The sequence below is a fragment of the Oreochromis niloticus genome, linkage group LG13 (genome assembly GCF_001858045.2).
Source record: "Oreochromis niloticus isolate F11D_XX linkage group LG13, O_niloticus_UMD_NMBU, whole genome shotgun sequence".
Lineage (NCBI taxonomy): Eukaryota > Metazoa > Chordata > Actinopteri > Cichliformes > Cichlidae > Oreochromis > Oreochromis niloticus.
The window spans coordinates 32,010,693-32,025,872 of record NC_031978.2 but is presented as its reverse complement, the minus strand read 5'-3'; the positions used below and the strand labels follow the sequence as shown (position 1 = coordinate 32,025,872).

At 41.9% G+C, this 15,180-nt stretch overlaps 1 protein-coding gene across 1 annotated transcript in view; it reads left to right on the top strand.

Annotated features, from left to right (window-relative positions):
- Positions 1-15,180, top strand: part of slc18a2 (solute carrier family 18 member 2) — a 35,515-nt gene that overhangs the window by 5,883 nt on the left and 14,452 nt on the right. Inside the window, exons 7-11 of the mRNA XM_003454988.5 lie at positions 288-377; positions 468-511; positions 5,102-5,162; positions 6,869-6,964; positions 8,034-8,112. Coding sequence (XP_003455036.1) covers positions 288-377; positions 468-511; positions 5,102-5,162; positions 6,869-6,964; positions 8,034-8,112 — 370 coding nt within the window. The remainder of the gene's footprint in view (positions 1-287; positions 378-467; positions 512-5,101; positions 5,163-6,868; positions 6,965-8,033; positions 8,113-15,180) is intronic.

The window sequence follows — 15,180 nt, the reverse complement described above, 5'->3', positions numbered from 1 at the left end:
TCTGTAAAGATGACCAAATCTGAAATATTCACTGGATCTTTACATAAAACAGTCCAAATAAATGATAACACAATAAAATATAAAGTCTGCCTTGTCTGAGAATTGTTACAGTGTTGCATCCACATGTGAACTGATGAACTGTCCAGGCTGCAGCTTCTACTGATGCATAAACAATTGATGACAACAGTGAAGCTGTCATTTCTACACAGGAAATAAAGAAATAAGCAGACACAACCTGAGCTTTGTGACATCCTCAGTGCACTGTGGATTTGTCCTTTTCTTCACAGTTGGACCCCCATTTGGCAGTGTGATGTATGAGTTTGTTGGGAAGACAGCTCCTTTCCTTATTTTGGCATTCCTGGCTATGTTTGACGGAGGTATAGTTGTGTTGCTTCTTTGTATCCAAACTAAGTCGTGCCTGCTAATCTCTGATATCAGAGGTTTACATCAATCCACTGTCTTCACAGCTCTGCAGCTTTTTATTCTTCAGCCCACCAAGGTGACACCAGAGGTGAGTGTCCCTACTTTGATAACTCATTTCCTGTAAATGATCTGCCTTTATTAAGATGACCTTTACAGCTGCAGAACGTGCTAAAGACTATTTCAGTAAATACACAGCGTGGAGTGAGGACAGAGAAGCTGCGAGACACGCAACCAAACACCTGCTCCACCCTGTGGACATGCATGTTCAGACTGTGTGCATACACACAGGGCCATAATCAGAATACGTTATTTTAATTATATTTATAAAACCTTCTTTTACTGTAAAAAATGTGCATGAGCATCATGTCCACTTCCCTCTTTAGCCATGAACGGATGTTATCATATGTATCTAAAATTACAATTTGAGTTATTACTGATGACAAAAAAAAAGAAAAGACCAAAGAAATGCAGTTTTCCTCACTGCAGAGGTGGAGAACAGGAAACGTACCTCAGTCCTGAAATCACAAAGAAAGGAAACACACGTGCATGCATCCATACAGGGATTCATACAGGGATCATAAATGGATTCATACAGGGATTCATACAGGGATCATAAATGGATCATACAGGGATCATACAGGGATCATACAGGGATTCATACAGGGATCATAAATGGATCATACAGGGATCATACAGGGATCATAAATGGATTCATACAGGGATTCATACAGGGATCATACAGGGATTCATACAGGGATCATAAATGGATTCATACAGGGATCATACAGGGATCATAAATGGATTCATACAGGGATCATACAGGGATTCATACAGGGATCATAAATGGATTCATACAGGGATCATACAGGGATCATAAATGGATTCATACAGGGATCATACAGGGATCATAAATGGATTCATACAGGGATCATAAATGGATCATACAGGGATCATACAGGGATCATACAGGGATCATACAGGGATCATAAATGGATCATACAGGGATTCATACAGGGATCATACAGGGATTCATACAGGGATCATACAGGGATCATACAGGGATCATAAATGGATCATACAGGGATCATACAGGGATCATACAGGGATCATACAGGGATCATACAGGGATCATAAATGGATTCATACAGGGATCATACAGGGATCATACAGGGATCATAAATGGATCATACAGGGATTCATACAGGGATCATACAGGGATCATACAGGGATCATACAGGGATCATACAGGGATCATAAATGGATTCATACAGGGATCATACAGGGATTCATACAGGGATCATAAATGGATTCATACAGGGATCATACAGGGATCATAAATGGATTCATACAGGGATCATACAGGGATCATAAATGGATTCATACAGGGATCATAAATGGATCATACAGGGATCATACAGGGATCATACAGGGATCATACAGGGATCATAAATGGATCATACAGGGATTCATACAGGGATCATACAGGGATTCATACAGGGATCATACAGGGATCATACAGGGATCATAAATGGATCATACAGGGATCATACAGGGATCATAAATGGATCATACAGGGATCATACAGGGATTCATACAGGGATCATACAGGGATCATACAGGGATCATAAATGGATTCATACAGGGATCATACAGGGATCATACAGGGATCATACAGGGATCATACAGGGATCATACAGGGATTCATACAGGGATCATACAGGGATTCATACAGGGATTCATACAGGGATCATAAATGGATCATACAGGGATTCATACAGGGATCATAAATGGATCATACAGGGATTCATACAGGGATCATAAATGGATTCATACAGGGATCATACAGGGATCATAAATGGATCATACAGGGATTCATACAGGGATCATAAATGGATCATACAGGGATTCATACAGGGATCATAAATGGATCATACAGGGATTCATACAGGGATTCATACAGGGATCATACAGGGATCATACAGGGATTCATACAGGGATCATAAATGGATCATACAGGGATTCATACAGGGATCATACAGGGATCATAAATGGATTCATACAGGGATCATACAGGGATCATAAATGGATTCATACAGGGATCATAAATGGATTCATACAGGGATCATACAGGGATCATACAGGGATTCATACAGGGATCATAAATGGATTCATACAGGGATCATACAGGGATCATACAGGGATTCATACAGGGATCATAAATGGATTCATACAGGGATCATACAGGGATCATAAATGGATTCATACAGGGATCATACAGGGATTCATACAGGGATCATAAATGGATTCATACAGGGATCATACAGGGATCATAAATGGATTCATACAGGGATCATAAATGGATTCATACAGGGATCATAAATGGATCATACAGGGATCATACAGGGATCATACAGGGATCATACAGGGATCATAAATGGATCATACAGGGATTCATACAGGGATCATACAGGGATTCATACAGGGATCATACAGGGATCATACAGGGATTCATACAGGGATCATAAATGGATTCATACAGGGATCATACAGGGATCATACAGGGATCATACAGGGATCATACAGGGATTCATACAGGGATCATACAGGGATCATACAGGGATTCATACAGGGATCATACAGGGATTCATACAGGGATTCATACAGGGATCATAAATGGATCATACAGGGATTCATACAGGGATCATAAATGGATCATACAGGGATTCATACAGGGATCATACAGGGATCATAAATGGATTCATACAGGGATCATACAGGGATCATAAATGGATCATACAGGGATTCATACAGGGATCATAAATGGATCATACAGGGATTCATACAGGGATCATAAATGGATCATACAGGGATTCATACAGGGATTCATACAGGGATCATACAGGGATTCATACAGGGATCATAAATGGATCATACAGGGATTCATACAGGGATCATACAGGGATCATAAATGGATTCATACAGGGATCATACAGGGATCATAAATGGATTCATACAGGGATCATACAGGGATCATAAATGGATTCATACAGGGATCATACAGGGATTCATACAGGGATCATAAATGGATCATAAAGGAATTCATACAGGGATTCATACAGGGATCATACAGGGATTCATACAGGGATCATAAATGGATCATACAGGGATTCATAAAGGGATCATACAGGGATTCATACAGGGATCATACAGGGATTCATACAGGGATCATACAGGGATTCATAAAGGGATCATACAGGGATTCATACAGGGATCATACAGGGATTCATACAGGGATCATACAGGGATTCATACAGGGATCATACAGGGATCATACAGGGATCATAAATGGATTCATACAGGGATCATACAGGGATCATACAGGGATCATAAATGGATTCATACAGGGATCATACAGGGATCATACAGGGATCATACAGGGATCATACAGGGATCATAAATGGATTCATACAGGGATCATACAGGGATCATACAGGGATCATAAATGGATTCATACAGGGATCATACAGGGATCATACAGGGATCATACAGGGATCATACAGGGATCATAAATGGATTCATACAGGGATCATACAGGGATCATACAGGGATCATACAGGGATCATAAATGGATTCATACAGGGATCATACAGGGATCATACAGGGATCATACAGGGATCATACAGGGATCATACAGGGATCATACAGGGATCATAAATGGATTCATACAGGGATCATACAGGGATCATAAATGGATTCATACAGGGATTCATACAGGGATCATAAATGGATTCATACAGGGATTCATACAGGGATCATACAGATTACATGGATGGAATAGAAAAATCTTATTTTTCAATGTTCCATCATCTCCTGTAATATTTACCCCTGTGATGAAATCACAAGTATTAGCTTTATTTTGATACCAAGATTGTTTACACAGAGTTTGTAGTTGTGGAGTTTAAGAGGTTAAAGACTCTTTGTGCATCATTTCTGGACACTGAACAACGACTCATTCAGGAAGCAAAGAGAGAACGGTACTTTGGTTCCTTTCAGGATGACACATGTACTAAAATACTAATGAAGATAGCAACCAACTAGACAACTAGTACTGGAAGCAAAGCGGGGGAATCTTCTGAAGTTCATTAGTGAATTCTTTTACCAAGCGTCACCTCAGCTCCTCCTAAAATGTGCAAGGACATCTTTAGACATGTCACTAAGGCTCCACGGAGACTTGCAGTGAGGCAGAATAACCCCACTGGTTCCACTGGGCCCAAGTAGTAATTTATGGACTTTGGTTATTCAGAATGAAGCCAGCTACGTAGACTCACTACATTTATTCATTTTATATTATTCACCTTATTTTTAAGTGTTTGTCATGATTGCAGCATGATGCATGATTGCAGTATTCTCTGTCTGATTACAGACTTTTTAGGCACAGAGGTTGGTAACGTTTGTCCTAACTGTTACACTACATAACTGAAGTAACTATTACATACATTACAAAGCACCTGGAGATGACTGTTGGTGGGATTTGGAGCTATATCAATAAAATTAAATAAACTGTCTAAACTTTTATAACAAAGAATCAGGATTGTGTTTACTAAGATGATCAGCTGTGTTGGCAGTGGCTCTACAAGCTTTCTGCATAAACTCTGTGGTTATGCTCTCCTCCTCACAGAGTCAGAAGGGGACGCCACTGTTGACACTGATGAAGGATCCATATATACTAATAGCAGCAGGTAAGGGAGTGGTGGTACAGAGTACACAGTAGATGTGACAAAACATCATGTCAGTGAGATATTGTGTTTTTGATGGCAATGGGAAGAGAACAGAAGGAAACAGCAGCCAAACAGAGAGTCAGCAATTGCTTTCTTGGTCACACAGAAAAGAATATGGCTCCAAATTGTGCTGTGAGGTGAGTGCGCCACAATCAATCCACCAAAATAAACACTGTGACCTTATTGCAAAAGCAGCTGCGCCACTTCCTCTGGCTTTTATAGGTAAGCTCAAGAATGTCCCTGTCGAGATGTAGTAATGTTTGTAGTACAAAGGGTACATGCGTACATTTATACAGTTTGGGCATCCAGGGAGTTCAGAATCCACCACGGTCCCTACATGGATTATCTTTGCTGGTCCACTCATCCTCAGGCAGCATTAGAGCTTGGAGTCTTGAATTGTGACCTTTGCCTTTTGCATAGTAACCGGCTCGATCGGCAGATAGTCTGCTACAGTAGTCATAATAAAATGAACCAAATGGGTTGATTATAGCAGCAGAATTATTTCTTTAGCAAAGGTAAATTTTCCAGGGCAACACAAGTACAGTACATGTAGAAGCAGAAGTTATACATAGGAAATATATTTGCCTTGATTTATTAATTTACCTTAAAAAGTACGAGTTACACATGCACAAACATAGTCATGTCACAGCTATGATTCTGTGGGAAAACTGAATATGACAAATGATTACTGTCATTGTTTGAGCGATACTGTCATTCTGGTCCTTCGTATACTGTGGGCTTTTCCTCAGATATGATCTTTGCCAAAGGAAAACCAACCAAACCTTTGGCCCACTCTGAGGTTGGCTCGGCCTGTACCGCTCTCCTTTTACACACTGTTGCGGGTGATTTTATTTCCATTCATAACACAGGTCTGCAACCACAAAGCTGCACTGGGTTAAATGACTGTTTCTTATAGATTTTCTATCTGGTTCAGTTTTCTTGCAAAACTCATGTTTTTAGTGTAGTTAAGCGTCCAATTTCCCTTTTTAAACTGAAATCTGGTACCTGTACTTGAGGCAAAAACCGATATCCCATAAAGATATCTAACATTAATTTAATATTCCTAAGAGCGAGAGTCCAGAGAAATACAAATAGAAAATGGGAGGAAATGAGGGGGAGGGTACGGTGGGTTTGATGGTGTGAGGAGCTCAGACGATCACGTCCAACCAGGTTTAGTTTGTTCATAGCCAAAGGTAAGGAATCACAACAATCATCCATAGTTAATTGTAATAAAATATTGATTTTCATCACTGTTGTGCTTTTTTTAACATCAACTCTTCATGTTTTGCAAAAAAATAACTGTTCATGATGGAGGGAGATCATTTTTGAATTCAGCACCCAAAAAACATCAAATTGACCAAAAATCTCCCACGCAGCTGAAACAATGTTCTGTTTTTGCAGACCTGTGTAATGGATCACACTCAGCCTGGTCCGTCTGCTGGGACAATATGTTGTTAGTCACTGTAAGGCCTCTGTTTGCTCCTTGTGTCTGTGAAATGTCATATGTCAGCTTTTCCCTGCATGTCAATTATGCGGCAACATGGGAAGAAAGAAAGCAGGTTTTGTTTGTATGCTCGTCCGTGTGTAGATGGCGGAGCTGGTGGAAAAACGTCAGGTTAAAAACAGATGATAATTGACACGCACTTATCTTCAATCTTCATCCCCAGGTGCCATTTGTTTTGGAAATATGGCTATTGGCATGATGGAGCCAACTGTGCCAATCTGGATGATGGAGACCATGTGTGCCAGGAAATGGCAGCTAGGTATTTACAAAGCTCTGCTGTGCGCACAAAAACACATGTTGTTACAGCACCTTTATAAAAGGTACTGCCGAGCATCCTAATGCAGTTTAATAGCACACATGTACCAAGGTGTAAATGCTGAGTTTTTGTTGCACATGAAGTTTATAATTACAACCCAAACTGGGGCTGCTGCTTCTGTGGTTGTAGAGCACAACATCCTCGCCCAAGTAAATGTAATTAACACCTCCATGATAATGTCTATTAGGTCTGTCGGGGAAAAATAAAACTTGTATTGTAATTACCCAAACAGAATGATCCTTTTTGTGTAACAGCACAGTCAACCACTGTTTACAGTTAGAGTCATTAGAGCTCGTATACCATGATTATAATTAGTTAGTCATGCAAAGTATTTTCATACAAATATCATGGAGGCAGTCGAACAGAGAAAAGAGACAGAAGTGTCCTTGCACTGCTGTGTGAATACCACTCATCTGTTTCACAGTAAATATCTACACACAGTTTCACACTGCATGCATGTATGGTCACCTGCTTCCTGTTTCAAAAGAGCCGTTCTTTTACAGATCTCTTCTGGCTAAAAGGGAGTTCTTTCTTCCCGCTGTCGCCAAGGGCTTTCTTATAGAGGACTGTCTCTGTATCACAGGGTCTTTACCTGTAGCTTTACACAAAGCTTCCTGGGGTGAATGTTGTTGTGATTGGGCACTATATAAATAAACTTTAATTTCATTTATATACTACATTTATATTTTATATATAGTGATGTCGTGTAAAAGTGCCACTTTGCCATCATGCCACATAGTTTCCATGCCAAGACTTCCTGTAGTCTTTGCTGTTATTAGCTTCTTCCTGCAGCCAGCTTTATATAAAGTCTAGGTCAGATAAAAAGGATGAGGGGGAACAGGATATTAGGGTGTCAGATGCTGGCAGGTGGAAAGCACAGGTCTTCATTACAGACAATAGAAGATGTACAGCAGCTCAGTGATGAGGTATTGATAGAGATCTGCTTATCTCTGGGAATCCTGGCTACACCTTCAGCCTCTCATGTCTCTGTGTGTGTCTGTTTCTGGCACAGGCGTTGCTTTCTTACCAGCATCCATCTCCTACCTTATTGGAACCAACATCTTTGGCACGTTTGCACACAAAATGGGGAGGTAGGAAGGGAAATTACTTTTATCTCCTTCTCTCTCTCTCTCCTGGTGGCTATGTCATATCTGTTTCCTCTCCTCTAAATGAGTTTTCGGCGTTTTGAGTGTTTCTGAGACTGGCTTTATTGAAGTCTTGACGATGCAGGGAATCTATTGTTTCTATCTGTCTATGACCCGAGTGCTATATTCTTCTAAGGTTGTTGCTAATGCCAGTCACCAGAACTGTTTTCAGTACTACCATAAACCAAGTCGGAAAATCACCTGTTCAGTTTACTAACTTCACCACTACCGAGACTGCTAGTACCAGACAAGTGACGACCACTATGACCGCTGCTTTCTGCTGCTAATGTTTGACACTGTGTCACTACCACCAGGGGTCCTGCATATAGTAGAAGTAAATGGTAATGGCAAATGAACTGGTTCTTATATAGCGCTTCACACACAACTTCATTCACCAATGCACACACTTTTGTCTATGCTTTTTCTAAGTGTTTTCCATCCAACATTCACACATATTCATACTCAGACAGCTGCTTCAGGGAGCAACATGACTGAAATATTAGAAATGTCAAAACCAATTTTGGGGGAAAGAGTTCATAAATGCAAAGTGCTTCATTTTGTGTGAGTATGGACCAAAGTAAACCACCTTTGTGCTGTATTTCAAAAGGTAGATGTGGATCATTGAGAATACCACAGTAACCAGAATACGGTCACAAGGATAGTGGTCGGTCCATAGAGGATGATATTTATTTATAATGTTTTTTTTTTTTAAAAAACATAAAAATCTTACATGTTACATACGTTTTTTTAGTCTTTCTTTTCTTGGTATCCAACACATTTAATCATTCTTGAGATTTTTGAATTATCAGTGATTTGTTGAAAAACAGTGCATGGTATACCATAAGGGGCGCACACGAAATTAGAGAACTGTGACCAACAAGACTACAGCTCATGTCTTGAATTCTTGGGGTTAGCTCATGTTTCAACACTAAAAAAGGTTAAAACAGTATTTTTCACAATATTTGACATGTATTATATGTCAGAGGTGACTAGCGTGTCAAAGCACAATCAAAGAATACACCCCAAAAACTGTAGACATCTTGCAATTTTATTGTTAAAACAGCTATGTTACTTAGCAGGTATTGTACTTTTGGTACAGAGTCTTCGTAGGAGCTACTAGGTCCACCTGTGGATATCTGCATATGAGCCACAAATGTTCTTATTGGGTTGTCTCCCTGTTCACAAGAATAATTTGTACTGGTTGTTATGCAGCACTTTTCTACTGAACACTCAATTCACCTTTTTGCATCATTCACACAAGCACATATGTGCTTTCTAACATTGTCACACGTTTATACTCCAATGGATGCATCACATAGGAACCTCCCCCAACACTTGGCATGCAGACCTGCTCTACCGCCTGAGCTACAGCCACCCCCCTCACTACCCTTCAACAGAAGACTGCTCAAAAACTAACAAAACAATATCTGCCAAAGGGATCGTTTGTTTTCTTCCCCCAATCTGTTCCACTATGAACATGATTTCTTTGAATGTTTTTAACCCAGCTGTATAATCTTTAGAACTGGTTTGATGACATGACTGTCACTCATTGTCATGTGGCTGTTATTCACAAATTTTAGATTATGTGGAAGTGAAAATATTGATTTTTATCGGAGGTTTGTAGGTCTTACTCTGGACACAGTCTGAATATTTCACACTATATAGTTACAAGTGTGGTGCATAAGCAGGACAGTGTTGCCTTCAGCAGCATTGCATTGAGTTTGGTGAACGTTTACAAGATGCTGATCCTCTGACTACACAAATTAATGTGACACATTAACCCAAATAAACATAAACAGCTCCACAATGTAATGTAAGTCCATGGAAAAGCTTTGCCACTGTTGGGTAGCTAGTTAAAATTGGCATCAACATCAAACTGACTCTATTTTTCTTCCAAAAAACACAAAAACACAAAAACAGAAAAAAAAATGCTTTAAATGAAAGTTATAAAACTGTCACGGCTGCTGGGGCAGACGAGTGGAGTGAAGTGAGACAGGACCCAAATGCAGACACTGACAAGGACCGAACCTGAAAACATGCCTTTTATTGAGGCAAAACAAAGCTATGAACAAAAACACAGGAACACAAAGAATAAACTAACAAAACCTAAACAGGGAGGAAACTAGAAACAAGTAAGAAGAAACTAAAAGACCTGAGACGTGGAACACAACACATGGAAACCTGGAACATGGGGAATGTCATGGATAACGCGCAGGCAGGGTGCGACGCGCAGGCAGAGTGTGGCACGGGATGATACGCAGACACACCAGCAACACAGGGCTTAAATACACAGAGGGATAACGAAGGAATGTGACACAGGAGGAGAGCACAACTGGGAGTAATCCAACATGACGAGACACAAAACTGAAAACATAACATAGGACACAGACTGTCAAAGTAAAACAGGAAACATAACATAGGACACAGACTGTCAAAGTAAAACAGGAAACGTAACACAAAGATGCAGCCTTGACAGGGCAGACAGAGCAAACATGGAAGACAGAGGCAGAAACAGGAAGAACTGTAAATAACAATGAAACCAAAGACTAGAGACTCTAAGACAAAACACTGGGTCACCGACCCAGGACCGTGAAAAAACCATAAATAAATCTGAAATTAGATTTTTTTTAAATCTAAACTTGATCTCCAAGCATAATCCTTGTTGCCATCACAGTGTTCCGTTATTTGAAGTTATGGATGTTATTTGACTGGAGGCATAACTCACAGACACACGAGACGCGCCATTACTCCAATGAGTGTCCTTTATTATTCCCCCCCCACAACAACCCAGCACAAACGTTCCTACCTCTTAACATTTACCTGATACTACATCCCCCCTACTAAATAGGATGTGATGCTGGGATATAACCAAGAAAACAGATTAGACCCACAGGCTTTAAAGTATACTACTGGCTTGTGCCTTATCTGGTAACAGCTTGTTTACTGAACTCGTTTGGTTTCAAACCCAGACTTCTCAGAATGTCCAAAAATAAACTCTCAAAGTATACAACTCTGAACACTAAGCATAAGTGCACATTTCTGAACTATTTGGTGCAGCTACAAACAACATGTTTAAACAGTGCAACCATTTGCTTTATTTCACATTGTCTCTATGAGGGATGGAGTAGACTACCCAACCCTCTGCCTGAGTGTGGGGATTATTCTGCCCCATTGCTCAATCAGTTCCTAGTCCTATGAGCAAACATAATCTTTCAGATATGCTGGAGGCCTCCTAGACCTGGGTGGGACTTGGCTCCCAGCTTCAGGAGTCTGCTGGCTGGCCTCCTGTGGGATAGTGTCTGGAACCGACACACTCTGTGCACCTGGAACAGAGTTCTCAGGTGAAGCCTCTGGTGGATCAATAGAAGTCTCTGGTGCCCCAAGTGTCCGTGTAAGATGGTAACGGTTTCTTCTCAGCGTGCCCTTTGCTGTCTTGACGATGTAGGACCTCGGTGAGCCTGCCATGAACATGACTGTCCCTCTAGTATCCATGTCTGAAACCCACACTTTGTCTCCAGGATTGAGCTGTAGCATATCATGTGCTCTGTGTCTGCGGTTGTAGTTTTGTCTGTTTTTGTCTGTACGTTTGTTCTATAGCTTTGAGCTTGTCTGTGTCCGTACCCCTTGGATTTAGCTGTGATGGGATGACAGGAATAGTTGTCCTTATCCTCCTACCCATTAGAAGCTCAGTCGGGCTGTAGCCATTTGCCAATGGAGTGGCCATAAGGGCGAGATAGGGATCGCCAGACTTTTTAAGAAGACTTTTGATAGTCCTGACTGCCCTCTCAGCCTCCCCGTTGCTCTGAAGGAAGTGGGGACTGGATGTCTCATGGCTAAAGCCCCATTCCTGTGCAAATCTTTTGAAGGAATCAGACGAAAACTGAGGTCCATTATCAGAGCGAACCCGCTCTGGTATGCCATGACGTGCAAGGATTGATTTACAGTGCTCGATCACTGCCTCTTATGTTGTAGATGTCAGTTTGGCAACTTCAAAGAATCTGGAAAAGTAATCCACAATGACCAGGTACTGTTTATTCTCTATCTGGAACAGATCAGTTCCCACCATGGCCCATGGTCTTTGTGGGAACTCGGTAGGTAGCATGGTTTCGTTGTGTTTAGTCTGCTCACGGCAGCAAGTGTCATAGGTCTCAATCACTTTTATCAGCTCACTGCTCAGGCCTGGCCACCAAACAGATTGTTTAGCTCTCTCTCTGCATTTCGTTATTCCTAGGTGTCCCTCATGTAGTTTAAACAGAATGTTGCTCTGAGTGATGTGGGAATCACTATTCTGCTCCCATGAAGAAGCAAACCATTGTGGACTGTGAGGTCACCTAAAAATGGCAGATAAGGCTGGAAAACCCTTTCAATGGAATACTTATCTGGCCATCCTTCCACACAGAACTTCTTCAGCTGGCTTAGAATGCTGTCATTGTCCTGATGTGTCTGGATTTTGTGGCTCTGTGGCTGGCAGACTTGCTATGATGGACTCCACATACAAGTTGATTTCTTCCTCCGGCAAACCCTCAGTTGTGTCACATACAGGAGCTCTGGACAGTACATCTGCTGTTGCAATGTCTCTACCAGGAACATGAGATATGGTATAAGAGAACCTCATCAATCGCATGCGTAGACGTTGTATATGAGGTGGAAGCTCGTCCAGGCCCTTGGAGCCAAGCAACGAGACCAGAGGTTTGTGGTCTGTTTCAATGTGGAATGTTTTCCCAATTAAGAACTCTGCAAACCTCTCACAGGCCCATGTTGAAGCGAGGGCCTCTTTCTCAATTTGATCATATCACTGCTCTGTCGCGCTGAGAGCTCTTGAAGCGTATGCTACTGGTTTCCACCCTAAATCAGCTTGCCGCTGGAGAAGCACTGCTCCTAAGCCATATGAAGATGAATCAGCTGATACGCACGTTTCAGCATTTGGATCATACAGAGCAAGCCCTGGGGGTGTTGTCAGTTCAAATTCAAATTCAAATCAAATTCAAATTTTATTTGTCACATACACAGTCATACACAGTACGATATGCAGTGAAATGCTTACACAACTGCTCATGACCTAAAGAAAAAAAAAGAAAAGGCTATGAATAAGATAGGAAATAAATATGAAAATTAAAAGGGGTAAATTTAACTAGGAAGGAATAAAATAAAATATATATATGAATTTGTTGAAAATAAAATAACTGTACAACACAAATTCTGGGGCGATCTTGGCTCAAGAGTTGGGTGTTCGCCTTGTAATCGGAAGGTTGCCGGTTCGAGCCCCGGCTTGGACAGTCTCGGTCGTTGTGTCCTTGGGCAAGACACTTCACCCGTTGCTTGCTGGTGGTGGTCAGAGGGCCCGGTGGCGCCAGTGTTCGGCAGCCTCGCCTCTGTCAGTGCGCCCCAGGGTGGCTGTGGCTACAATGTAGCTTACCATCACCAGTGTGTGAATGGGTGGATGACTGGATATGTAAAGCGCTTTGGGGTCCTTAGGGACCGCTATATAAATACAGGCCATTTACCATTTACAAATTAGAATGAAGGGTAAATTTAACTGGGAAAGAATAAGATAAAATATATATGAATTAAAGTTTAAAATAAGATAACTGTACAGCAAAATACACAATACACAGTATAGAAATATATAAGAATGTATGAAGAAATATGAATATATATACAATAACAGCAGCATTTTACAAGTATTAAATGGAAATGAAGAAATATAATGTCCAGTGTTGTGCAAACCACATTGTGAGTGTCTTGTGCAGTGCAAATATGCTTAAAGTGATTAAGTGTAAACAAAGTCCAGACTGTCCAGTGTGTGTGTAAGAACCATATGTGTGGGTCCGTTCTATGTGGTGGTGTGATTGAGAGACCGTATCGCCTGCGGGAAGAAGCTCCTCCTCAGTCTCTCTGTGTTGGTCTTCAGGGAGCGGAATCGCTTTCCTGACCTCAACAGAAAGAACAGTTCGTTGTTGGGATGGCTGAGGTCCTTCACGATCTTCCTGGCCTTGGTCCAGCACCGCCTGCTGTAGATTGAGTGCAGGTCAGGGAGCTCGGAGCGGATGGTGCGCTCAGCTGATCGCACAACCCTCTGTAGAGCTCGTCTGTCCTGCATGGTGCTGTTCCTGAACCAGGTTGAGATGTTTCCCATCAGGATGCTCTCTATGGTGCAGGAGTAAAAGTTCCTGAGCACCTTGGAGGGCAGTCGGAAGTCTCTCAAGCGTCTGAGGTGGTAGAGACGCTGTCGGGCCTTTTTCACCACGGTGTTGATGTGACAGGACCATGACAGGTCCTGCGTGATGTGAACTCCGAGGTATTTGAAGCTGTCCACTCTCTCCACTGGGCACTCGTTGATGACGGGGGTCTGGTAGTTCCTCTCCTGCTTAGTACTGAAGTCCACTATCAACTCCTTTGTCTTACTGACGTTTAGAAGGAGGTTGTTCCTCTGGCACCAGGTCTCCAGATTCCTAACCTCCTTCAAGTAGGCCGTCTCGTTGTTGTCAGAGATAAGGCCCATCACGACGGTGTCGTCAGCAAACTTAATGATGGTGGTGGAGCTGGTAGGGGCCACACAGTCATATGTGTACAAAGAGTACAGCAGCGGGCTCAGAACACACCCCTGGGGGGCTCCAGTGCTGAGAGTGGTGGAGGCTGAGACATGTCCGCCCATCCTTACTGCCTGTGGTCTGCCAGTTAGGAAGTTGGAGATCCACTGACACATAGATGAGCTGAGTCCCAGGTGCTCCAGTTTGATGATGAGTGTGGAGGGAATTATGGTGTTAAATGCAGAGCTGTAGTCGATGAAGAGCATTTTAACATATTTCCCCCTTCTGGTGTCCAGGTGAGTGAGTGATGTGTGGAGGAGATGAGAGATGGCATCGTCTGTGGAACGATTTGGACGGTAAGCGAACTGTAGTGGGTCCAGTGTGTCTGGTAGTGAAGAAATGATGAAGTCTCTGACCAGGCGTTCAAAGCACTTCATCACTACTGAGGTGAGGGCTACAGGGCGATAGTCATTGAGAGAAGCAG